Below are 26,285 nucleotides of genomic sequence, written 5' to 3' on the forward strand. Positions count from 1 at the left end.
CCACTATTGTGGCCGCATATTATTTAATTGATTAGATTTATTGGATTTATTGACTTGGTGCCAAGTTCAAATGTTTGTCTGTGTACCCCTTTATATACGTGTGTGCGTGTGTGAGTGAGTGTGTCTTTAAGGCATTAATGCCATGTTGCACCTGATATTAATGCTCTACCTTATACTGGGGCGAGCTGCTATGACCAGAATACAAATGCATCAGACAGATAAAGAGGTTCCACCACAAACAATAGCCTGCAGAGTGTCCGCACACTCTCCGCTGCCCAGACACTCCCCCTGTGCGTGCGGGAGTGCGCGTGCATTCAAGAGAAAGGGAGGAGGAAGAGTCTCTCTCTTCCCTCTGGCTATGAAGGGCTCGCTCATGCGTGTCTAACACATAGAGACGAGCATACACACACATGATCATTTAGATCGCTAGTACATGACACATGGCCAAAGCCGAACAGACTACTCTGTGTACACATAATCCGATTCACGGACACTTGAACATGTATGACCTCCTCGCATGTGTGTGTGCCTTATATTAACTCTGTGACACACACATACATGCACATATACACACACACACACACACACACACACACACACACACACACACACACACACACAGATGGAGTGGCTCAGTCAGGCTGTAGACTGTAGACCCAGGCCTCTGAGCTTTTTCTGCTCCCGTGTGGATGGTGTGGTGCGTTTTTGTCCAGAGGCGGAAGAGCAGGGACTTGGGCTAATGGCCGCCTGCAAGAATGCACCACTGGAGAGCTCTGCTTCAGCAGATGTGCAGTTTCATTGTTGCTTTTGTATTCCACTTCATGATCATGCATTCTGGATTAGCCTAGCTAAGCAACTCACTGGACTCAAGCATTGGAAAGATTAATGAATGTGCTTCAGCTGAGAACATTTGTCCTGGTAAAGCAGCATGAACTTGAGGACTCTGTCAAATAAGACCGATTTACCAGTTCTGTTCAGCCAGTTTTATTTATGGTTTTGTTCACCCAGTATGATTTTCCCATTATTACTCAACTGGTACGATTTTAACTTGTGCTGCTAGAGTAGAACTAGCTAATCTGTAGTGCTCAGCTGGTGTGAGTACCAGTACCAGATGTGCTTTTGTTGGCATACGAATCAGTTTTATGTTTATGTTTTTGGCCAAAGAGGGAGGAGGTTCCTATAGGTATAATTATATGACTAGGATCATAGGTTTGAGTGTTGAGGACGGTTTTCAGGGCAATTTTTTCAACTTTCAGCACAGCTTCCCATCAGCTTTTTGACGTTTTTAAACTTTTACCCTTCGTGCAGAGACCTTGGGCATTCATTCGCTAGCAAAGCCTTCATTCACTAGAGAACAAAGACATGTGTAATTAGATTCCTCAGATAAGAGTTGAATTCACAATCACAGTAATTAGAACCTAGGAATATGATCCCTCTCTTTAAGCTTGAAGGTCACCCCCTTCCTCGGAAGCGGCTGAGTTGGAAGTAGTTTGCTGGGGAAAGGTTCAGGATTCTGTCCTGCCGTTGTAGCTGGAGCTGAGGAGTAACGAGCTTTGGTAGTTCCAGCTTGGGTGGACGTTAGCTAGCTAGCTAAAGTGTTGATGAGATAGCTAACAAAGGTTAGGTGAAAGTTTATAAAGTAAGTGAAAAAAAAAGTATTTCAGAAAATGTACGCTGTAGGTACATAAGTTTAATGTTACATTAGGATAGATAACTCACTGTTTTCATTGTGTATTGGATAACTGGCTAACATGGCTGGGAAAGGCACTAACCCCATCCTTAAAAGAGCCATTTACAGTCGCCCGAACAAGGGCTTCTTCCGCACAGCCTGGGGCTTCACATCATCAGTCTGTGGGGCTGCAGCTTGATACTGCTACAGCTGGGGACACGCTCTCACAGAGGCAGCTGATCATGAGAGAGGGAGAGACTCCTGGAGCGTAGCGCATCCGTTCACTCAGCCCACTCATGTCAGACCATGAAAACTACGATGATTTGAATGTAACGATCATGTAATTAAACAATTAAGTCTGGAAATGGTCTGCTTCTCGAACACTGCAGTCCACTGCCCCAGCGAGAGGCAAGCTGCGTGTGGGCGTGTGAGAAGGAGTCATGACAACATGCTCACTCTTACTCACACTCTCTCTCTCTCGCTCACTGCCTCTCAGTCACAGCACTTAGTCAGGAAAAGCCTCAAAATAATTGACTGATTTGCATCGAGCTCAAACAGGGGTTGGAAAATCGTAATCTATAGCTAGTTCATCGCATTCTCTCAAAAATGACTTGACCTTATAAGTAGGGACTGAGGTGATTTGTTGGAATGTCTCAATCCAATGTGAATGATCAGTATAGGAGCCAATTGAGGCATGTTACGGAACACTGTCGACTTTGTTAAACTGAATCCAGTTCTGATACTTTAAGACTACTTTACCTCTGTGCTACGTTTACTGCTGCAAAAATGCCATGAAATGCAGTCATAAAGTGACATAAACAGACATTATCCACTTGTAGTTGTGTGGAACGTTTTCATCAAGTTCAAAGTCTGCACTCTGGAACTGTTTTTGAAGTATATAACGCAAAGAGTGCAACAGCTGCATGAACAACAGATCTGCAAATAGATGCAAGTTAGATAAACTGTAAACAGGAAAATAACATTCAACAAGCCATAAGAAACTACTCTAAAATTCAAAAGCTATTAGAGTGTATCACACTATGCAGATACTAAAAATAAACTGCATTACTGAGTTTTAAAATCAGCATGAAGCAGAAATCACAAGTTTTTTTTTTCCACACTGTGATGAATTTCAGAGGGAAACATGGAATTAGGGAGCTGAGTTTGCTTGATGATAAGCATGGCTGGAAGAAAGGGTAGTTGAAAGATGTTTTTGTTTAGTGTTATTTTTCCCTGCCTGATAGGTGCATATTCATGTAAAGTAATCAATGTTTTAGAGGCAGACACCTTACATTAGGTATGAGTCATGCTTAATATGACCAGAAACAATTTTATGCCAGGTTGATTTTAATGTAATTGGCAGCAGATCTAATCAAAATTGTACCTGTGTTACTAACTTTATTGTAGTTTAATTGTGCACTATATTGTATATTAATTATCTTTAAAATTTTAAATATCGGAGACTTGATTTTGACAGGTACTCAGTTTTAAAGCACATGGATTAAGATCAAGGGACATTCCTAATGTTTGATCCTCTGTCTCTAAATCTCTAAACCTGCAGGATGGAGCGGATGTCTGAGGAGGCGTTGCGGTTGAACCTGCTGAAGCGGGGTTTGGAGACAGCGGATGAAAGAGAGGAGGCACTGGCCAAGCGGCTGAAGATGGAGGGCCATGAGGCCATGGAGAGGCTGAAGATGCTGGCATTGCTCAAGCGCAAGGACCTGGCTGCGTTGGAAGGTGCTGCAATGGCAGCAGCCATGGCTGAGGGTAAAGGCCCTGGGGGCAGCCAGGGGCTGATGGGGGCCTCAGCCTACGAGGAGAAGTTGAACGGCAACCTGAGGGCTATTGGCCACGGAGGGCCTAGCAAGAACGGCAAAGAGAACGTGATGGATGAACCTGTAGATATGAGCGCCAAGAGGAGGTGAGAGGAGTGGCAGGGTAGAGAGAAAATTTCAGGTTTAGGAAAGCTCAGGATCTTTAAAGTACAAAGAATATCTATTGATGAAGGATAAATCAATACAAGGCAGAGCAACAAACGTTACCATATAATATACATTTAAGTGAAATAAATTGTAAAGTGAAATTCAACTATAAATCAGATGGGACAGAACTGTAACATGCAAATGTGAAAAGATTCTAGATTGTACACCTACTATTATACCAATATGTGCAATATTAAGTATGTTATGTCCAAGATGTGCAGAATATGCCAGTATACGAGTCAAGACTAAATAGAGACAGGTAAGAAAAAAGGCCTATTCAGACCTGGTTAGTGAGTGCTACTGTGTGTGGGAAGAAGCAGTTTGAGTGTCGTGATGAATTGGTTCAGGCCAGTAAAAAATAATATAGCACCGTACTCAAAGCTTTTTTGTGTGTGAATATCTAATGATGCTATTGCTTAAAACATCTTGAGTCACTGAGCAGCTTTAGGTCTTTGTTATCTTCATTAATGTAGTCTAGTCTGAAGTTGTCAGAATGTGAGTAGCTGACTTGATATTAGCATGTATAACACTTCACTTAGGCTATATAAATAGAAATAAAGCATTAAAACTGCATCCATGGTATATGTAAGTTTTCCTGTTTGTATTTTTATGAGGCTAATTTAGTTCCAGCTATGCTAGTTAAATAGGTACTCGTAGTTAACATTAGCGTCAGCTCACTGGTCTCTGTGAGCACATGTACATTAGAAGATATGGTAGGGCAGCGAGGAGTGTGCTAGACTTTGATATTATACAGCTAATTAAGATTCTGAAGGCACTTTGACCTTTTTCTGCCCCTTTTCTAAGAGAAAAGCATTCCCAGCACTTATTTGTAATAGTGCCAATGTGACTCGCATTTGCAGAACACCTTAAATGGGATTTTCACTGATTTAAAAAAAAAAATTCTGCATAATGAAATATTTGAGGTGTAACCTTTCAGAGTCTGATTTGAAGTGCATCTTTGTAGAAAAACAGTTTTTCTTTGTTGGTGAATGAGCCTAGGTTTGCAATGTCTACAACACGAATAAAGCCATTCACACACAACCTGTGAACCTGCTTCTGAGCTTTTGTACAATGATGCATGTGATCCTGCTGATCACGGAATTCCGAAGAAGTTAATTAGCTGGAGCAGGTGTTGCTGGAAAGTAGATCTCCAGGACCACAGAGGTGAACTAAACATCTGTCTTTGTCCCCCAGCGATGTGGACCGACAGAGACGCACTCCATCTCCAGACGTGATCATCCTGTCAGATAATGAAGCGTCCAGCCCGCGGAGCACCCCGCGTCCAGAGGAACGGCACCATCACCCCAACCTGGAGTTGTTCAAGGTACAGCCCCTTTCATGAAGAAGAACTCGTCCTGCCATCCTGTGCTGCTGTGTCAGTGTTGCCTCTGCTGTGCAGCCCCTCATTCACTGACACTAATAGACTGTGTCTGGGTCTGTCAGCCGACTGCACTGCACTCATTGTCAGGCCTGCAGTCTCTTTTATTAGGCCTATAGCCATGTGAGTCATTCCATAAGCCATGCAGCAGCGGGACATTATTGTGATTAGAGAGTCAATCACAGCGTCTCCAGCTTGTGCGCTTAATGTCACACCACTGAGCTCAGTTCCTTAGTCAGTTCCCAGGGCCTGGAAGACCTTTTTTATAAAGTTTACTTGTCATTCAGGAAGGGATTGGCCACAGGTCTCTCAGCTCTGTGCTCCAGTAAGAGATTCTGTTGGTTTAGCCAGCCGACACCTGCTCCCGGGGGTGGGGGTCGCAGAATTTGGCTTGTTGCAAGACTGAAGCCTTGTTGACTGCTGCACATTTGTACACAGGTTCATAAAGGAGCCCAAGTAAGCAAACCTGACTTTTCCTTGCAAGTTCACATATGCTTTATTTGTCACTGTATATTCCATTCATCAAATCTCCAGTTAACAAAAAAGAGGTCTTTGGCGTTTTTGGCGTATTTTCCTCTCAGAAAAAATGGTGTGCGATTCAACAAGCATTTGGGATTTTCTTCTCTTTGCTACATCACAGCAAAGTGGCCCTGCCTTCCAGTAGTATAACCACACCCACCAACCCCGCCTTCACCACCGCCTCTGCTGTTTACAACATCGTTTCATAGCCAATACCATTTTTGATGTAAACGAGAATAAATGTGCTGTTGCTGGATGCCAGGTTTCCAGTGAGTCATGTTTTCAAGCCCAAGATTGTATAGACAAGTAAATACCTGGTTAGTTTCTGTGTCTCAGTTTAACTGGAAACATAACGTGTCTTCTAAATGAATGTTTGTATCCAATAAACTGAGGGTTGGGTAAAATAGGACTCATTTAATACAAATTACAATGTGTTCTTTTTTGGTTCTCAGTATCTTAACATATTAAAGACTAATCAGGTTTATTTAGAGAAACGTAGTATCTCACATGTAAGAGTTTCTAACAGTATAACTTTGGGAATAATTCACGTCAACACATTTATTTCTCTTGTTGTGATGTTAGCACTCAAACCTTTCTGGGTTTTAACCTATTCTGAGCCAGAAAATATATGATTTCATATTAGCTTTTATTAATACCTTGGAAAAGAAAACTGTCAAATCATTATTTAGACAAAACCTACTTTTCATATCAAGGAAAACACTTGAAATTGAGTGTTAAAAAATGTAGTACTGTGCAAAAATCAGAAACCGGTCAAAAGACACGTTGAACACAGTACAAATTACTCATTTTTCAGTGTCTGGTGATAAAGAATAGCAGAACGAATGCCTCAACAACTAAATACCATGTTTTCCAGTATTTAGTGTGTCTCTCCTTTGCCTTTTATTGCAGCTTCTCTTTCTTTCAGGTAATCTTTTTTAAGAAAAGCTGTATATTTCTGTGTATATCTGGATATTTTTTCACCTTTAAAGTTCTGTCTTAGAAGTCAGTTACCTTTTCTCACGATCCAAGTAATCCCAAACACATTCATTGATGTTAAGGTCTGGGTTCTGGGGTGGTCAGTCAAGTGTCTGAGACCAAACTTTTTTTTTTCCCCCCCTTTTATCAGCAATGGGTTCCTGGCAGCATTCTTACAGACACAGTCTCATTTTCTCTTTATATTTTAATAATTGTCTTGAATTCAAACAAAGTCAGGGAGTCAAATATTTTTAACCAGCATTGTATAGACTGTCTTCATCCCTCTTCAATTGGTCATCTTTCCTGAGTCAGGTTTGGTATATGTGTGTGTATCACTGTCGTTGTGGAGTTGCTGTCTGCATTTGACAGTTATATCATGTTTGTGTGTGTATTTTGTTTGTTCATGTTTGTGTGTTGTGCTCTGCAGGGGAAGACGGGTGAGGAGAGGCAGCAGATGATCAAAGCACTGCGTGAGGAGCTGAGGCTGGAGGAGGCCAGGCTGGTGCTGCTGAAGAAGCTGAGACAGAGCCAGATGCAGAAAGAGAATGTGGTGCAGAAGGTCAATACTCCACTCTCCCCCATTACCTCCATTTATCAGCACAGCTGACTTAACACCTCACTCCACACTGTTTAATACTGCCCCAGCACCTGGCTCAGGCAGGCTAGTGACCATTACTGCTCCACTCTAATGGAAACTAGTTCTCTTTTCAAGCATTACTGTTGTTTACGTAACTGTCCTGGAGCTGTTTCATGCCTGTAGTTTGATGCACTGAAATGCCAGAACACACATATGACCTCATCTTTGTTCTGGGTGGCCACTGATACTTGAGCTATACTAAAGTACAGTGTCACTTTTTCCATACAAACGTAAAAACAATGCAAACTGCTTGTTTTTTATTTTTTCGGTCAAGGTTCAACTGCCAGACCAAGACTCTGTCACCTAATGAAAGCAAAATTAAGACAAAGAATTTCTTTAGAAGACTAATTTAATTTTACTCAGTGTATGTGTTTTTGGGGTGCAGCACTTCATAGTTATCTCTATTGGAGATATTGTGTTTTATCATTTGCACACAAACACACACATACACACATACATTGTCTAAGCCACTTATCCTCCTGGTTCACGGAGGTGCTGGAGCCTATCCCAGTAGTCTTTGGGTGGAAGGAAGGGAACACCCTGGGCAGGATGCCAATCCACACGTAGGGGCAATTTGCGTCTATCGTTGGCCTGACTGCATGTCTTTGGACTGTGGGAGGAAACCTACGCAGACACGGGGAGAACATATAGAGTCCAAGCAGAAAGGACCCTGGTCGTCTGTCCAGGGAATCAGACCTCGGCCCTTCCTGCTGTGAGGTGACAGCGCTATCCATATCGGAAAAAAAAGGAAATTAATATTCATGTTTTAACACCACTACTCCTTAGTCAGCCCAATGCATTCTGATTCAAAGCAATGTCACACTAAAACTACCTTGTCAAGCATTTTAGCTTGAGCAAAATAAAAACTACTTCATTTCAGTGCATCTTTTTAGAGAGAAAAATAATGTGATTGGTGACTGTGTTGTGGGTTCCTACCTGCTAGAATGTTCTCTATAGTAAGCCATTTAGTCTGAACTTATAATACTTATCAGCCACTTCCTCTTGCTTTTTTTTTGATTGGATTCATGCTTTAGATAAGCAATCAACTATTGATTTGCTGAAAAGTATGTTAATGTGGTCTGTTTTGGAATTGTAAATAAACACATAGTCAGTGAGTTAGACTTGGAGGAGAAAATCCAAGAAATATTCAATATGTTGAATAAATTCAGATTTGGCTGCTTGTCAGGTAATGATCTTCGGCAGTGCTTTCCTTACCAAAAAGTGCCCTGTCTTTTAGCTTACCGAAAGTAATTAAAAGTAGTGGGAGTAAAGCCATCTTAGAACAAACACTGTGGGGTGAAATAGTGCAGCTATGGAGGAGAACAAAAAAAACAAAACAGATTTACCAGCAGTATATCACAGCACTGTGATATGTTTGTCCTGCTGCTCTAGTGTTGAGATGTTTCTCACTGTCTCTACACATACGTAAGCTGACCAGTAATAATAGGCCTTTGGACTGGCTGCTTTCATTAGTGCCAATAGAATCTACAACAAATTTAGTGGAATTACAGAAGAAGACAAGTTTTGCCCTCTCTATTAACAAAAGTTGTGAAAACACACACACTGGATTACTTCAGAAATCAGACATTAGGGTTAACCCTGTAACAGTGTGCAAGGTTTATGCTGGTCTCTCTTTGTGTCCCCTTCCTCTTCAGGTACCAGTGGTCCAAAATGCCCCCTCCTCCGTGCAGCCCTCACCTATCCACAGCTCACAGGGGCTGAATAAGCTGCCCGTTCGGCCCGGCATGCACACCTCCGAGCCCCAGAATCTCCGCACAGCACAGGTGTCAATGCTGTTAATAAATAGAATAGATTGTGTTCCTCTAGTTTTATTTTGTATAGTACTCTTTATTCTGGTTCATCAGCTTACCTTATTAGAACTGCAGTGCATGCATGCTTAACAAATGGATTTGCCTTTTTAGTGTTTTTTTTTTTTTCTTCAAACTTGATAGACTGGTTGTTTCAATATCAAAACCAATTTATCAGATTAGAAGATTAATTAAGAAATGTTAGTCTGTTTCTCTTCACAAAAGTGTAGCTCACATTGTACAGTAGTAAATATTGCACAATTTATTCATTTCCCTTTTACTAAAAGTGACTGTGTAGTAGTGGCAGCAAATCAAACATCTACTGACATCTAGTGGTTATTCATTTTACTGCATGTCTTTATTTATTTCCATGCATGTTTGTTCCAGGGACACACGGTGATCAGGTCTGCTGCCAGTGCCTCCCTGCCCCCGATGATGATGTCCCAGCGGGTGATCGCCCCTAACCCAGCCCAGCTGCAGGGTCAGAGAGTGCCCTCTAAGCCTGGCATGGGCCGATCCTCCACAGGGAGCATGGGCAATGCAGTCAACTACCAGCAGGTACACTCAACCTAACATTCTCCCTTCGTAACTTGTAGGGCTCCAACATATGTTCTCCATGTTGACTTCTGTAATTAAACTGTGCAGTCATATGGTACAACATACATAAACTGTTCTTCCAAAGATTGAGACTGAGATATTTTCAATAGTATGAAACCATTTTTGTTAGCATAGCACCCCTGCCTTCCATGAAGCAGTCTGGGTTTCATTTCCCTGATCAAGCAGGCACTTCACACTACACCTAGTCCTTGGGTGAGACTTTTAACAATACATTTGCCCACCTCTGTAATAGAGACGCATCAATACCATTTATTTGAGACCTAGTACGAGTATGCTTTTATTTTTTTTTGTTGTTGTTTGTTTTTTGTTTTGTTTTTTAGCACCTGCTGATACAGAGTCTGGTCTCATACTGAGTAGCCTACTTGCCTTACCTGTCAATTTTAATAGTGTCTGGACAAAACTCACAATTTATATACCCACACTGTAAAAAAATGCTTGGTGTGTGCTACAGAAATCGCAACCCCTACAGAAAGCTGTGAACAATTAATGAGCGAAGACAATAAGAATCTGAGGTTCAGCAGTGCTTCTAAATACTAAAACAAGGCAAAGTGCATGGTAGGACAATATGGTCTGTCTACAGCCTGTTTTACAAAGTCAGATTGAAAATTCATGTATGTACTTTGACAGCAAATGTTGTTTCTTTTGTTAAACAAGCTAAAATCACACAGTGTATTCCTGGTGGAGATATACCTAGGCGGAATGTTTACAGTGTCTGATGGCTTTGTCCAACACCACAGAGTCAGTAACGCTTCTCTGTGTGAGCAAATCCTCTTTCACAGCCAGCTTGAGTCATTAGTCCATTAGCTCGGTGGTGTACACTCGGCTTACATCTCATAGTATCAGGTGGTATCGGATGATGGTATTGGTGCCTTTTTATGAGGTCGAGTACAAGTTAATGAGTGTGGTATCAGTCTAATACCAGTATCAGTATTGATCCATCCCTACTCTATAACATAATAACATTGCAAGTCTCTCTTTATAAGATCATCTGCCAAACACAGAAATGTAAATGTAATTGAGAAAGCTGTATTGAGTCAGAAATGGAGGATACTTAATGATATTTGAAGTGATTGAATGTATGTTATGACTATAAAGAGATAATTTAAATTTTTTTATTGATAAGTAGTATCTTTTTGTTTATTATAACAAGTGATTCCAAACATTTGAGCAGTTATGTACATTATCCCTGCTCACAATTAAACAAATGAGCAGTGTAGTGGAGCTCATACCTGTACTGTAATAGTACCAGGACTCTCATTGTGTGGATGATTGCTGATGTTCTAATTAATATTCTCATTTATTAGTAATTTATTGAACAAATGACAGGAGTGTAATCTTGCTGAATAATGTCTCGTCTGTGTGCTACAGGCTACCAGCCAGCAGGTGGCGGCCTCCCAGCGCTCCAGCTCTTCCACAGCCATCTATATGAATCTGGCTCACATGCAGGCAGCCGGAGCAGCGGGGGTTCCAGGCGTTGGAGTGGGTGTAAGCGGAGTTGGGGCAGTCAGCCCATCCACACTTCCCAGTGGCTCAAACGTGGCTGGTGTAGGCACTGTGGGCTCACTGAGTGACCAGGCCAGCAGCCAGGCGGCTGCCAAACTGGCCCTACGCAAGCAGCTGGAGAAAACCCTTCTGGAGATCCCACCACCCAAACCCCCCGCCCCCCTGCTCCACTTCTTGCCCTCAGCTGCCAACAGCGAGTTCATCTACATGGTGGGTTTGGAGGAGGTGGTCCAGAGCGTCATTGATAGCCAGGGTGAGTCCCAGACACACATACAGCAAAGCACTTAAAGGAATTTGATCCAAAAAACATTATAAACCAGTTTCAAAAGTTACAGCATTTTGTAATGAAATACCTAATTTCCTGATATTGAGAATGAGGAGTGAAAACTTTTTAGAAGATTTTAAGAGTCAAGATAGAAGGAAACTTTTTATTTAACAGTTGTGTGACAGGGCTATACCGTAATATGTCTAGTCATCTTAAGTTTTGGTGACTGGATGATGACATTAGAATGTTAAGAATCAATTTTGTCAATTATAATAATATTCAGTAAAGTATGCACTCATTTTAGGCCTGTTTTCAAGCTCCAAAATAAAAAATCTATGTAACATTTTTAATGTCCGTATTCCTCAACTAAGTTTCTCCAGTCACATTTGTGTATTCAATGCATCTTATGAAATAGTTCTGGTTTGTTCCAAATACGTTCATGCAGTCCTGATGAAACTGGAGATTTCATGGTTCACAAAATTTTACCTTAAAACTTTGAGAAGTTAATAAAAATGGAATGGAATTCTTTTCTTTTATTTTGTTATGGCAGGTAAAATGAGGGGGTCTCTGGCCCGCATGGAGCCATTTTTCTGTGCCCAGTGCAGGACCGACTTCACCCCACACTGGAAGCAAGAGAAAAGCGGACGCATCCTGTGTGAGCAGTGCATGACCTCCAATCAGAAGAAGGCCCTGAAGGCCGAGCACACCAACCGGCTGAAGAACGCCTTTGTCAAGGCCCTGCAGCAGGAGCAGGTGAGTTGACCGTTGATATCAATGTTATTATATCTTCCACATTACAGTTGTGAGCTGATTTGTTGATTCTGGAGTTCTTTTTTCTTTTTCTCTCTCCCTCCCCGTTGTGTGTGTTAGGAGATTGAACAGAGGCTGCAGCAGCAGGCTGCTCTCTCCCCGAGCTCGGCTCAGACTGTGCCCAGCATCAGTAAGGCTGAGAGCATGATCCGACACCATGCTCTCCGACAGGTAGAACACTGTCTTGCATATGTTCATTATGCACTGTGTGTCACATGAAAAGGGTTTGGTGGTTTTTCACATAGTGTGCCTTGTAACCTTTATGTGACCTGCAGTTACAAGGGCAGACCCCTCACATGTAGTCATTGTTTGTTACAATCCTGTGGACCTGGAGTTCTTCTACTTTTACAGACCTGATTGGGAAGCTGATTTAGACATGAAATGTGAAATATTGATGGTCTGCCCAGTAACACTTGGTTTTATTTGGTTGTGTTTACTAGGCTCCTCAGCCACAGGCTGACCTGCATCGGGGACTGTCCAGCTCAGCACGGGGCGTGCTCTCTAATTTTGCCCAGGCCTCCCAGCTCTCAGTGGCAAGTGGCCTGTTGGGTATGACCAGCAAGCACTGCGGTGGCGCCAGTGGCAGCAGCAGTCGGCAGCAGCACGAAAGCCGCCGGCAAATCTACAACATCCCTGGTGAGAGAACTGCCTCAGAGACCCTTGGTCTCTCTGCATTTCGGTCCTATGTGAATGGAAATTAAACTGCCATTCAAAAGTTGGAATGAAGTTTTTTTAAATAATATGAAGCCAATTTGATTTGTATAAGTACACAGATATGAAATAATCAGTGTGAAGCTAGGAGACTCTAAAAAAAATGATGATGATGAGTCCAGAGCTGTAATTGAGATCATTCTGAAGTTGTACAGCAAGGGTATTCCACTAAATATGTGGTTATATTGAATATCTTGCTTACTAGGTTTTTAATAAGCACACGATCCTAAGTGAAAGCTGACAGTGGAAGCCTTTTAAATGCTTAACTGTTGATGAGTAGTTCAGGCAAAAATGAAATTAAAAAGGCACCTTAAACATTTTTTGATCAAGTATTTTATTCTGAATGTATCTGTTTAATCTTAGTAAACATTGTCAATTTGGTTGGCTATTGTTGTTTAGAAAGAATGAGTAATGTAAAAGAAAAATAGTCTTAATATCAAAATCATGTCTTTTCATAAGATACATAAAGATAAAATAAATTATTTTAAAGTAAAATAAAATTTTAAAAAAGGCTATTCTTAATGGGCATTTTATGCTCTTACTCTCAGTAATGGATGCACACACAGGTGGACCTTTCATGTTGAGCTTTGTGTTTTATTTATCTTCCTGTTGTGAATGGTCTGTTTCCAACACTCAGAACAGAGTTTTGTCAGTAAGTTAAGTGATTGTTTTGTTTCACGGTGGTGCTGGCACTTCGTCTCTCCATTTTTGACCAGCACCATGGACTCTGAGAAAGTGAGACACATTTGGTTTGGTCTCAAAGGGTTGTTTTAAATACATATATATATAATTTTAAAAACAAGCCATGTTGCTGCTTCACTGCTAAGACCAGAAATAGTAAATTAAATTTAAAATCTACACTCACCAGCCACTTTATCAGGCACATCTTGCTAGTAAAAGGTTGGACCCCCTTTTGCCTTCAGAACTGCCTTAATTCTTCATGTCATACATGCAACAAGGTGTTGGAAACGTTCCTCTGAGATTTCGGTTGGTTATTTGAGTTACTCTTGCCTTTCTATCATCTCGAACCAGTCGGCCCATTCTCCTCTGACCTCTCACATCAACAAGGCATTTTTGTCCACACAACTGACCACTCACTGGTCATTTTCTCTTATTTGGACCATTCTCTGTAAACCCTAGAGATGATTGTGGTGAAAATCCCAGTAGATCAGCAGTTTCTGAAATACTCAGACCAGCCCGTCTGGCACCAACAACCACGCCATGTTCAAAGTCCCTTAAATCCCCTTTCTTCCCACATTCTGATGCTCGGTCTGCTCTTCAGCAAGTTGTCTTGACTACCTCTACATGCCTAAATGCATTGAGTTGTGGCCATGTGATTGGCTGTTTAGCTATTTGTGTTAACAAGCAACTGAATGGTACCTAATAAAGTGGCTGGTGAGTGTATAAATGTGTGAAATTACTCACTTTCTGACCTGAATCTACCCCTGTTGTCCCTGTTCTAAAGAGTGGTCTTAATTATTTACATAATTGCATGTGATTGGATAAACTGCATTTCAGGACTACTAGAGAAGCCTAGCTGGTTCATGTATGTCACAAAGCCGACCATTTTTTATTTTACACGTATTAATCAGTTTTGCAACTATTTTTTCAAGTATTTTGTTTGGTCCATGGAAATATTTGAATTACTGCAGTCCACCTGTTGACAGCCCTGCTGGAGAGCATTTATGATGTTACTAAAAAATTATATCCAGATTGCTTTGTTTTCAAAAGTGGTGAACAAATCTCAAGGCAGATACCATCTGAAAATCCATTTTATCTCTAGTTTATAGTAATTGCATTATTTAATAAGATACAATGTATTAATTATTATTGTATATAAATACTTTTAGGACATTTGAATGGTATGGTGTATATTGGAATGGTATTGTGCTTTTAGCCTTTTCTCTTGTTTTTGGTTTGATGCTTTTTTTCTATCGTCTCTTCTGTTACTCTCTCTCTCTCATGCTGACCCCTCTCTCGGTCTCTTCTCAGGCCTGAATATTGCCTATTTGAACCCAGGAGGTGTGGGAGGCCACAAGGCATCCAGTCTAGCAGACCGACAGAGGGAGTACCTGCTGGACATGATCCCTCCGCGCTCCATATCTCAGTCCATCACCGGCCAGAAATGAGCTCCAGCAGACCATAGGCCCCTTCTGGACACCCCTCCACCCCTAATCCCTACACACACACACACACACACACACACACTCTCTCTCACACACAAAAGCGCGCACACACACACACACACACACACACACATAGCAACCATCACCCCCCGTCGCATGCAGTGCCTGTCCGTGTGCCTACCCAACTAACCCATGAGAACGACTCAGCCAGATGATGAACACCAGACTGTCAGTGCATCTCGAATTCAATTTCCTACTATAGCAAAGCTCTTTATTTCAACGTATTATTGTTGTTATTGCTATGTTTACTATTATTATTATTAGTATTATTATTATTGCTTCTGTTACAGGTATTCTTATTACGATTATTAGTAGTGATTTGTGGAATTTTCTTTTTTTTTTTTCTTTTCTTTTTTTTTTTTTTTTTTTTTTTCAAATTTTATTTATTTCTTTTTTGAGGGAGGGGGCTAGATTCCAGGGTCACTTGAAAAATTCTTCTTGCTCTTCTTTTCCATCTAAGCCTCCTCCTTTTTGCACCCTGTAAAATTATGAGAGGTTTCTCTCATGTTATGAAAGCTCTTATATTTTTGATCACATATTCCTCATTGAAGCTTACGTTTATAGCTAAGCTTTTGGAATGAGAACGGTTGGGGCTGTGCCGTTTGGTAAGACCAGAGTCTTTGTAGCAAACCCATTTTTGAAGCTACCAGTTTTTCAGAGAAAGAGCCTTGGTGGAGATTGGGTTTGACGGAACGTGACAGACTTTTCCAGTAGACTGGTCCTAATGCACTGAGACGCTGATTTGACAAATAGTTGTTTTGTCTTGAGAAGGCCACACAGTATCGAGAGAACACTAGATGTCTGCAGACTCATTGATGACACTGATGTTGAAGGATATTCTGGCCTGTGTCATGTACCGCACACAGAAGAATGGCTGAATTTAGCGGAGGCGAGAGCGGGATTTTGATGAGGATCTATACAGAAACTGCAGCCAACTGGAGGCCCATTTCTGTTCAACACTGACATGGATGGTGCCATGTATGTCCCCTCAATGCCTTCACCTTTCATAGGACACCATGACACTGACACTCTGAGACCAGCTTCCCCTTTGTGGTGCACTTGATTGGCTGTGTAAGGAGGAAGTGAGCCAGTGTTCCATTACCATGAACTTTGTTCCCTTTTAAGTTTCATTTCTCCTTCAGAGTTGTTCATTTTTCTATTTTTATTTCTCTTTTGTTTCTCTTTTTGGCGGCGTCTCTTGCTGAAAAAGTTGCGTATCTGAAAGGTACTTAACACAGGAGACGATAATCATCGAAATAGTAAAACAGACGGAAACTATTCAAATATCTATATGGTTTATGTATAGATTCTTAGTGCGAGAGAAGGTTTAAGAAAAGGAGATGCATATATTATAATGGCATAGGCAAAGGATCAATCAGCGTGTTGGGGCAATGCACGCAAGGTGCCTCGTTCTCCAGGAGCACTTTTGTTAACAAGAATGGGAAAAAAATTTAAAAAACATTGGTTAGAAACAGGATAAGAATGTTACAGGCTCTTTAAGGTGTGGATGGCACCTGACTGTCTGGGAGAGAGACTATGTTGTGTTGTGTAGTGAATCTTAAACATGCTCTTTGTTTTTGGCTGTCAGTCTGATGAGGGCCTTGAGTCAAAATACAGTAAAACAGTTAAAAAACGGTCGATACATTTCTGCTGTGCAGTGACTTAGTCTCACTGTATGTCCGTCCCATTATACACTTAAGCTACATTTAAATACAGATACCAATGAGGGCAGTATGGAAGGTTTTGCACAAGATGGCAGCATTCGCAGTGTTGGGTCATTATGCAGTATTAGAGGTTAGATGGGCTCTAATGTAGATTAAGCAAGACACTGTTTCGGTGCTAGACATTAGTCAAGCTGTATCCAAGACATTTCCCCCACTGTCCTTTTAAATTAGCACTTACCACAGCTGCTTTATTACTGCATTATGTATAGATGCTTCAGGAAAGTTGGGTCATTTGATATAAACTTGTTTAATTAGCTTGTTTAACTCATTGCTCATAGCTATAAAATATTCAATGAGTGTGAGATTTGTGGGCACACTGCAAGATTTTGGGCACTTAAATACAACCAGTTCCACTGATTTTTCTCAAATTTTTGCATAACTCGATGGTAAAGATGTAAACAAAGTAATTCAGAGTGGTTTGATGTGAAATACACTGTTATAGAAGAACTTAATAGCTCAGATATCTTTACAGTGGTCTCGATAGGAACAGGGATCCCAATATCTACAATACCAGTATACCAATATAGCTGTTTTATTTACTGTCCAAAATGGTCAGTAAGCCTACACATCTTCTGAATTTTTATATGTCTTCTGAGTTTTTATATGTCATGCTAATAATAGTAAAATAGTGGTAAATCTGTTTTCAGGTTTCCTTATAATGCCCTGCATGTACCGGTCAGCCATAAATGGATGAAAAAATTGAATTTAAGGCCAAAACCTCTCTGGCATCAAGCAGCATATTCATTACCATTTATGTAACAACTTTGTGAAGTATCTTTGAGACAAATGCCTCAGACACCTGGTTCCTAATTTTAATTTACATCTTAGTGATTGAATTGTGCAAAAATGTGATAAATCAGTGTCATTTTCCTTTAACATATGCTAGACATATTGTGTCCATTTAGCCACTGGACACAGCAATCACAGCATGAGGGCTTTTCTGCTGAAGCTCTCGGGCTTCACGTGTTTCCTGAAAGTGACCAAATCGAGTCACTGGTGTGGTTTATGTGTGCAGTGAAGCACTGGTCAGTGCAGGTTCTGTTTAGGTTTTGGAGGCTGTAACGTTACTGCTTGTGAGAGAATAATGCAACTTCTAAATGTGTCATTGAAACTACCTTGGCTTTGATTCACTGGTGCAATATTAGATGGTAGAAGGTTTACGCTTACATTTATACTGTCTATGAATCAGACCCCTTTAGTCAAATCATTTTTTTTCATTACCTGATTTTTTTTTTTTTTTTTTTTTGTCACTCCAGTTTGTGTGTTTTTGTATGACCTCTTGAAGCAAATGCAGGACGTGTATAGGTAATCTCCTCTCTGTCTCTCTCTCTCTTACTCTCTCTGCTAGACTGTACAGGATGCATCCATTAACCTTTTGTTGATATCTACCAGTTGGGCTTTGAAATGTCATTTTCTAGGGTTTTGAAATATTACACTTCCTTTGATGAGTCATCAGTTAAGTTCGGTTTGATTACATTTAATTTGTGATCTTTCATACGAAAAAAAAAATCAAGTTAAATCAAACAAACAAAAAAAAATGAACTATGAGATGACAACACAATATTTGCTAGGTCAGAAGTAATAATGACTTATTGTACATATGCTTTTTTTCTCCCTTGAATTAAAAAATGAAATGAAATTAAAATGGTTGTATATTGTGTAGAAAAGCAAACAAAAAGCCATGAATATTGTGAAGCTTGTCATTTCGTTTTGTGATCACTGTGTATTATTGTGTAACAAATGTGCAAAATGTACGGGATTATACTTCTCTTGTTTTTGAATGAGCTCTTTTCGATGCATTTTTCTCCCTGGCTGTATGTTTTTGTAGTATGTAGTATTTGCAAAAGGAAAAAAAAATACAATAATTGTCCTGGTGGAGCGTTTGATCCATTCTGCAGTCTTTAGACTGGGACAAAATGGGATATTCATTCTTGTATATGTTACTTTTTTGTGTGTGTTGCTTTTTTGTCAATAACATTGAAGTTAAACCAATGTTCAGTGAATACATTTATTTCTCTAGATATCCCACGCAGACTGTCGGCCTCACAAGGCTCAGAGTGGATCAGACATTTGACAGTATTACCCCACACCTGACCAAATCCAAAGCACTCACCTGTAAACGCGAAATCAGACAATGCCGCACATCACCTTCAGTTAGCTTGAGTTGAATTACAGGGTGTCATTTACCCTTTTGGGAGACAGTGTAAATTCTCATTTTGTACTCCTCATGATATGAAAGCGTTCCTCAGTAGACTTCAGTATGCCACTTATTCACGGTTTCCCCTAGTGGGGAATTTTGCAATGCTCTTGTTTTTCATGGGAACTTGTATACATTGTATACGTCCACATTTTAAAGAAACCTTGTTTTTGACTGTTCTAATGCTTACTGCTTTCAGTTTAGTAAAATGTTTAGACTAAAAAGTGGGACAATTTTGCACACTTTTCAAGTATTGATTATTAAGATTGTGACATTCTTAAATATTCTTTCACATTTCATTGTCATAGAGTAACTGTCCATAATCCTCTGATTGGACAATCAGCTTTTGTGGAGACGAGCGTTTTAGCACTGGGGTTTACGTCTCTCCACCACGTGATGTCACTCTAGTTTTTGGATCATCGTTTCAGTCCTTTTTCCTTTTTTTTGTCATTTGTTCTTTTACTGATATGATTTTTCTTTCCTCATTTGTTATTTGTTGCAAAATACAGGTCATTTTTCTTGAAGTGGGAGACTGGGGGCTTGGGTCATATTTCCTTTGATTTTACATTTTTCTTCAATTTTGAATCTTTTTTAAATAGACTCGGCTGCAATTCCACCTGTTTTAATATTCAAAACACTTGGCAATATGTAAATCTGTTTTGTTAAATGAAAAAAAAAGTTTTGAAAAGTGTAATAATTCTATGAACAACTGGGAATTGGCTTAAACAGTAATGAAGCAAGACTAAAATGTGTTTTTGTTTTTTGTTTTGTTTTGTTTTGGGTTTTTTTTTTTTTTGGTCAAGTTTTTTTATTTTCATTTGGAACATTTAATCCAGACCTTTTGCACATCCTTGATATTTAACTGTCTAAAAAATGGAGATGGAAAAATGCTGTTTGATTACTGCCGGTTGATTAACAACAATTATGCATTGACTGAAAAAAATAAGCTAATTTTGGAGGAAATAACTTTGTAATATTTATCTCTTGCAAGCTATGTTTAATAAAGGATGGAACAGTTTACATCTGGGAGTGAGTCACTTCTGTACTTGAAATGTTTAACCAACAGTGTTTCTGTTCATTTGTCTTTCATTTACTGTTAAATGACCTTTTTCGAATCTAAATTTCCTATTTTCAAATTCCATTGTTATTCTCTTTTACTGGAATTCTGTGAAGCTGCTTTGTAACAACATCAGCTGTAAAAAGCGCTACAAATAAATTTGACTTGACTTGAATTTGACTTACAATGAAAAGCTGAAAAAATGCGAGCAGTTCTGCTGTACGGCCTGCCTGTCTGTATGTAATGAAGTTGTGAGTGCTGTATTTTCACTGTATTTTCGTTGAGGTCGCTGTGAAATGCGGAGTGAAACTGATCCAGAGTGCTTCTAATTCAGACATCTTCAATGTTTTGAGCAGTCAGCCAGCTGAAAGCATTAAAAAGACGTCCAAGGTCAGAAGAACAGCGAGGATAATGGAGATTAAGCTGCCAGATTCACTCTGGGGTGATTTACCTTTCTGTGATTTTATACTGTTGCAGTACTGTTTGTGCTCTGTTACCTCCAGGAAACCAGCTCTGTATTAATATACTGTTGTAGTTGTGTGACGAAAGCTAAGAATCTTAGATTTAGTCTTGGGCTTGTGTCTTAGGAAATATACATTTACCAGTCACGCTGAAAGAGTTTGCAGGACACCAAGAAACACTATATACGTTGTTTGTGTTGTTTTTTATGTTGGTGTAGTGTGTGCTTATACTTTCCCTCTACAGAGATAGGAACTGTTCTGTACTGCTGGGTGAACCACGGATCACTGCCACTACAGTCTAATCTTCAGAGTTTTGTCTCACTGTTAATTATGTTTATGCATAGCGTTTTGTTATATTATGTTTAACAGTAGGTCTTAGTTACGGTATGTGCTGAAGCTGCTTGTCTAGCTGTATGACTTTGTCTGGGTGGGCCTCTTGACTGACTGTTGATATGGCTGCTCAAGCTTTTCTAAGCAGCAGTAACATGCTTTGCTTTATCTACATACCTATCATTCCAGGCATTTGTGGTTAAATGGATAATTCCATTCAAACGTAAAAGTGACAAATAACTAAAAAGAAACTGGTTGCAGATAAATGTATAAAATGATTCTAACATGCTAACATGCTAGTCTAGGGCAACTTCATGTTTCAAACAATTAAGCCAGGACGCTGACAAAAAAGCAAAATGAATAAATGAAAAGATTTTTGGGTAGATACAGACATGATACAGACAGAGAAGAATTAAGTTATAATTACATTAATATCCAGCGCACCTGGTCTTTAATCAGTGGTCATCAAATTTTAAAGCAACTATCTTTCATTGTAAACATATTATTTACATCACTGTAATTGTTTAAAATGTAACAAGTTAACTAAACAGTAATGTGACATTTTGTCAACTTATTGTTTGTAATAAAAGCTCTTTTTATTCTTTTCATGTTAAAACATGATCATTTTTACAGTGATCATCTTCAGTCATGTACAAGTTTAAATATGTTTAAACTGAAATGATTTGTTGATTTTTCTAACTGAAAATAAGTTATCTTCTACAAACCTCTACATTTTATGCAAATTGTAGGACACCGTGCTCAATTAACATATTGGGAAACATAAAACATATCAAATGTGCCAGAACTTTTGCACAGGCCACGTTTTTTGTTTCATACTGATTTTGGAATGTAGCAAGTAAGTTCTTGCACATTAAAATGTTCCGAAGTGTGTTTCTCTTAAGGATGTAAATTGTCTCCTTATTTTACAAAATCAACAAAACGTCATTTAACCAAACATGAGCCCAAATGTTTGGAAATATTGAATAGAACATTTAAAAACATTTTGTCTAGTTTATAATATTTAAATCTACCTTTGTATAAGTGATTACTGTACAATCCAGTTTCCAACAAACAGTGTGATGCAGAGCATAATGTCCATAAAAACAGAATGCAGTAATGTGCAGATCATTTAAATCTATATTTAATGGAAAATAAAGTTCACATGTCAAATGTTTAAACTGAGAAATTATAGTTTTTTTTTAACAATATGTACCCATTTTGAATTTGATGCCAACAACATGTTTCAGAAAATACTACTTGGCAACAGGTGTACAACTCGAATGGGTATATAAAGAGCATCCCAGAGAGGCTGAGACTTGCAGAAGTAAAATGGGGAGGGATTCACCACTTTGTGAAAGACTGCACAGAAAAACACGGCAACAATTCAAGAATAATGTTTTTCAATGTGAAGTAGCTGAGAACCTGGGGATTTCATTATCTACAGGACATAAGGTCAATAAAAGATTCAGAAAAATATCTGTATGCAAGGGACAACCAAATATAAAAAGGTTTTATAAACGCTGCCACCTTCTCTGGGCCCAAGCTCATTTAAGATAGATTGAGGTGAAGTGAAAAAGTGTCCTGTGGTCCAACAAATTAAAAATTGAGATTCTTTTTGAAAATAACGGACACTGCCCTCTGTGTTAAAGACCACCCCGCTTGTTATCAGAGCACAGTACAAAAGCCAGCATCCATGATTGTACAGCGGTGCATTAGTGCAAATGGCATGAGTGACTTGCACATATGTGAAAGCACCATTGATGCTGAATACTATATACAGGTTTTGGAACAACATATGCTGCCATCCAGATGACGTCTTTTTCAGGGAAGGCCTTGCATATTTCAGCAAGACGTGTAAAACCACATTCTGCATGCATTACAACAGCATGCCTCCATAGTAAAAGACTCTGGGTGCTGAACTGGCCTATATCAAGCAAGAAATTATTTCACTTTCAAGACTGCAGCAGTTGTTCTCCTCAGTTCCAACACACAGACCTCTGTTAAAAGAAGAGGTGATGCCACACAGTTGTAAATATGCCTCTGTCCCGACTTTATTTAAATATGTTGCTGGAATTTGAAATGGGCTTATATTTAAAAAAAAAAAAAAAAAAAATTTTCAATATTTGATTTGTTGTCTCTGTACAATTTTCAATTGAATATGTGGTGTACATGATTTGCAAATCATTGTATTCTGTTTTTATTTACATTTTGCACAGCATCCCAACTTTTTTGGAAACGGGGTTGTACATAAAATAACCAAAATTATTAACACTTACTAATGGTCTTTCAGGGCCTGGAGTGAGCATGTCATTCACAAAGACAGATAGGAACTCTAAACCAGCAGCACACCAATCCTGAACACCTTTAAACACCTCTCCTTTCTTTTTTAATATTGTTTTCATTTATAACTAACAATCAGGATCAAAATAGTGTGAAATGAAGTGTAAACTAATATTAACTGATGTACAGTGACTCATTCGCCCAAAAAAATAGCTTTTGAAATGGACTGACCTCAAACAGTGTCCTAGTTGTCCCACTTGTCCAGCACACAGGCCTACTCCTGATCCCTAGGTACCCATTTATACACTAATTGGCTTCACTTTCAGTTCTGATTGTGTCTGGCCATAACAATGGTGGATATTTCCCTCAGCATCCCTGCAGGCAATGTCCTGCCAATACAAACAGGGTTCTGCCCAGAGAGGTTTGAGAATCAGGTTGGAACATTCAAGACAGTAATTAGTTGTTTCAGGTGCACAGGGTCTAATCTGTGCGTCTGACATGGATAGTGAGTAGTGTAGCTCTGTCTCAGAATGTGCTACTTTTGCCCAAATCAGAGGACAGTAAGTGATGTTAATGATGACCAGCAGAAAACATTTTAAACAGAACTGTTAAAGCTGCACCATGTAAGTTTGTTTTATTAAAATAGACATAAGTAGCTTTACTGAATCTAAACTCATTGTACATGCTGCTGCAGGTCACCCTGCAAAGCCTGAAATAATCATTTTTAAAGTCAGAGCTGTCGGGTCGGGAGTTTTTCAGACCACGTCATACTTTACGTATTAAAATTACACACACAAGCTAAAAAGAAACTGCAGCTTGATGTTTAGGCTAAATCAGCATTATGCTGATGAAGAAATGATGACAACAGTAGATAGTTCACTTACATCCTTGGACACATCCGTTACCAAGTTTTAGCTGAGTTCTCTTTGAATACTCTTTCAGCACACTTGCAGTCATCAGACTCATCCACTTATGGGGGTCCTAAGCACTATCAACATTACAAAATGTATACATTACCACCAGCAGGGTCTCCAAATAAACTAACTTACTGTGAGTTTAACCCTTGTGTGGTCTTCATGTTTTTGTTACTTAGTGGTCTCATGGACCCACCATATTATTGGTTTTCAAATCAATACAGCCGTAACAATTTATGTAAAAATATCAGATGTTTAAAATATCACAGCTGGCCAGCATAAGGATCTACTTTAGCAGCTGTAGCCAGTCAGCAGCCTGCCCATGTTGTCCACTCTAACACAGCCACACACATGTAGACAGACACATACACACACAGACACACACACACTAACAGTAGGCCATGTAAGAGGAGAATAGAGTGAAGGACACAGCAGCTCCACATTTTTATTTCCCATGGGTTCAACCCAACACCACGTGTGTAATATAAATGTGTAGGGGTTGAACAGTTTGAAGTCACTGAAAATAATAAATTATGAAATAATTTAATGAAATACTAATAAATTACATCACTTTGGTTAACACTAACTTTCTTTTGGTTAACATTCAAAATGGGTCCCACAGACCTGAACACCAGACAAGTGATAAGTGAAAATTGTTGAAAATGCTACTTTGTAAATGGCTTGACCTGAAATCACAGGTTGCAGCTGATTTTAATTAACTGATTTTATTTGCACTAGAATTAATTCAAGACTAACCAACACTTGACTGGATTAGTCCATACCTATGAAAAATGTCAACCCTAAGCTTAAAAAAAAGACGGTCATTTTTAATCCTCTTTCCAGGAATTCCAGAGTTTTCCTTCTGTTGCGCCATGATTTGGCAGGTAGTTCAGTGTTTTGCAGTATTTACCTCCACCCACCTCTTCCACTGTATCCTTATTGCATAACTAGCTACATTCCTCAATAGGGAGAGTGCAGGAGAGGTGGGGGGGACTGTGGAGGCGTTTTGTCTCGTTGAGGCGAGTGGAGTGTTCTGTTCTCTGGCCTTCAGGGTGAAAGGCCTCAGAACTAGAGCTGGAAGGAACAAGTCACCATACAGCCCTCTCTCAACCCCCTCAGCATGTGAATACTATAGAAACTCTGAGTGATTGTATAATCAGAGATTGTGTAATACGGATGGTAAATTATTAAGTAACAGCACTTGAAATGTTTGGGAAAAGAACAGCCCATGAAAAGAATGTCTGTTATTTAGAAACATTTCACAGTTATTGTTTGGCATCTTTAGAGGCCAAGTTGACATATTCATATTTTACTTTTTTTAAGGGCACCTTTTTTTCAGGGCCTCTTACGTGGTCACCTTCTTTCACAGGGTTGTGATATGACTCCTGGGTTAATGTCTGCTATCAGTGCAATAATTAGAAAGTTGACTATGCTTGAGATGTGATGGACCTGTCCAGGGGACAATGTAAGTGTGTTTTGACCTCAAATGCATTGTGAAGATTGATTCACAAAGCAAACATTCTCCAAGAATCACAGTTGCAGGAGATGAGTGACAATTAGACCTCCATGCCAGCAAACTATTGAAGGCTTACCAAAAGATATACTCAGCCATCATTTTGCTAAAACTTTGACTGGAAACTGGTTCAATATTCAGGTGAGACAAAAATAGATAAGAATGACAGACAGTGAGTTTGATGTAAAAAAAAAGTCAAGGTAATGCAGAAAATCCCTATTAAGAAGTCTTTTGGTGGATCTGTGATTTTTTGGAGCAGATCTCTGGAACTCTTGTTAGGTTACAATGAATAAGGGACTCCATAAAAAGGATTCTATGAAAGAGGAGGTTTTAAGATCAAATCTGATGGCCTCTGCCAAGAGGGATATGGTTGAAATCTTCCAGTAGGACACTGATCCAAAACATACCTTCAAATCCTTTCACAAATGGTTCACTGACTGTATAATCAAGGTTTTGCAGAGATCATCCCAGTCCCCTGACCTAAATCTCACTTAAACCTGACGGGTGAACTGAAGAGCCTAGAAGCAAGAAACAAGGACTTTGCATGGGGAAGTTGTGTCCCTTTTTGAGTGAATGTCTAACACCTTATCCAGCTTAATAAAAAAAGTAATAAAGAAAAGTTGTGGAAAATACAGATATAGATATACAGATATAAATAAAGAGGTGCCAGTAACTGAGACACACATTTTAAGTGAAAGTGCTTTTTTCCTGATATGATTTATTATAATTATGATTATTATTTGCAGAA

At 39.5% G+C, this 26,285-nt stretch overlaps 1 protein-coding gene across 1 annotated transcript in view; it reads left to right on the forward strand.

The window, feature by feature from the left end:
• The window catches only part of gatad2b (GATA zinc finger domain containing 2B), a 41,661-nt gene extending 26,312 nt beyond the window's left edge, over nucleotides 1–15,349 (forward strand). The window contains exons 2-11 of the mRNA XM_017692915.2: nucleotides 3,231–3,590; nucleotides 4,846–4,975; nucleotides 6,951–7,082; nucleotides 8,816–8,944; nucleotides 9,356–9,526; nucleotides 10,955–11,342; nucleotides 11,905–12,107; nucleotides 12,225–12,335; nucleotides 12,605–12,800; nucleotides 14,868–15,349. Coding sequence (XP_017548404.1) covers nucleotides 3,232–3,590; nucleotides 4,846–4,975; nucleotides 6,951–7,082; nucleotides 8,816–8,944; nucleotides 9,356–9,526; nucleotides 10,955–11,342; nucleotides 11,905–12,107; nucleotides 12,225–12,335; nucleotides 12,605–12,800; nucleotides 14,868–15,004 — 1,956 coding nt within the window. The 5' untranslated portion in view covers nucleotide 3,231 and the 3' untranslated portion in view covers nucleotides 15,005–15,349. The remainder of the gene's footprint in view (nucleotides 1–3,230; nucleotides 3,591–4,845; nucleotides 4,976–6,950; nucleotides 7,083–8,815; nucleotides 8,945–9,355; nucleotides 9,527–10,954; nucleotides 11,343–11,904; nucleotides 12,108–12,224; nucleotides 12,336–12,604; nucleotides 12,801–14,867) is intronic.
• Nucleotides 15,350–26,285: the final 10,936 nt, after the last annotated feature.

The sequence above is a fragment of the Pygocentrus nattereri genome, chromosome 27 (assembly GCF_015220715.1).
Source record: "Pygocentrus nattereri isolate fPygNat1 chromosome 27, fPygNat1.pri, whole genome shotgun sequence".
Lineage (NCBI taxonomy): Eukaryota > Metazoa > Chordata > Actinopteri > Characiformes > Serrasalmidae > Pygocentrus > Pygocentrus nattereri.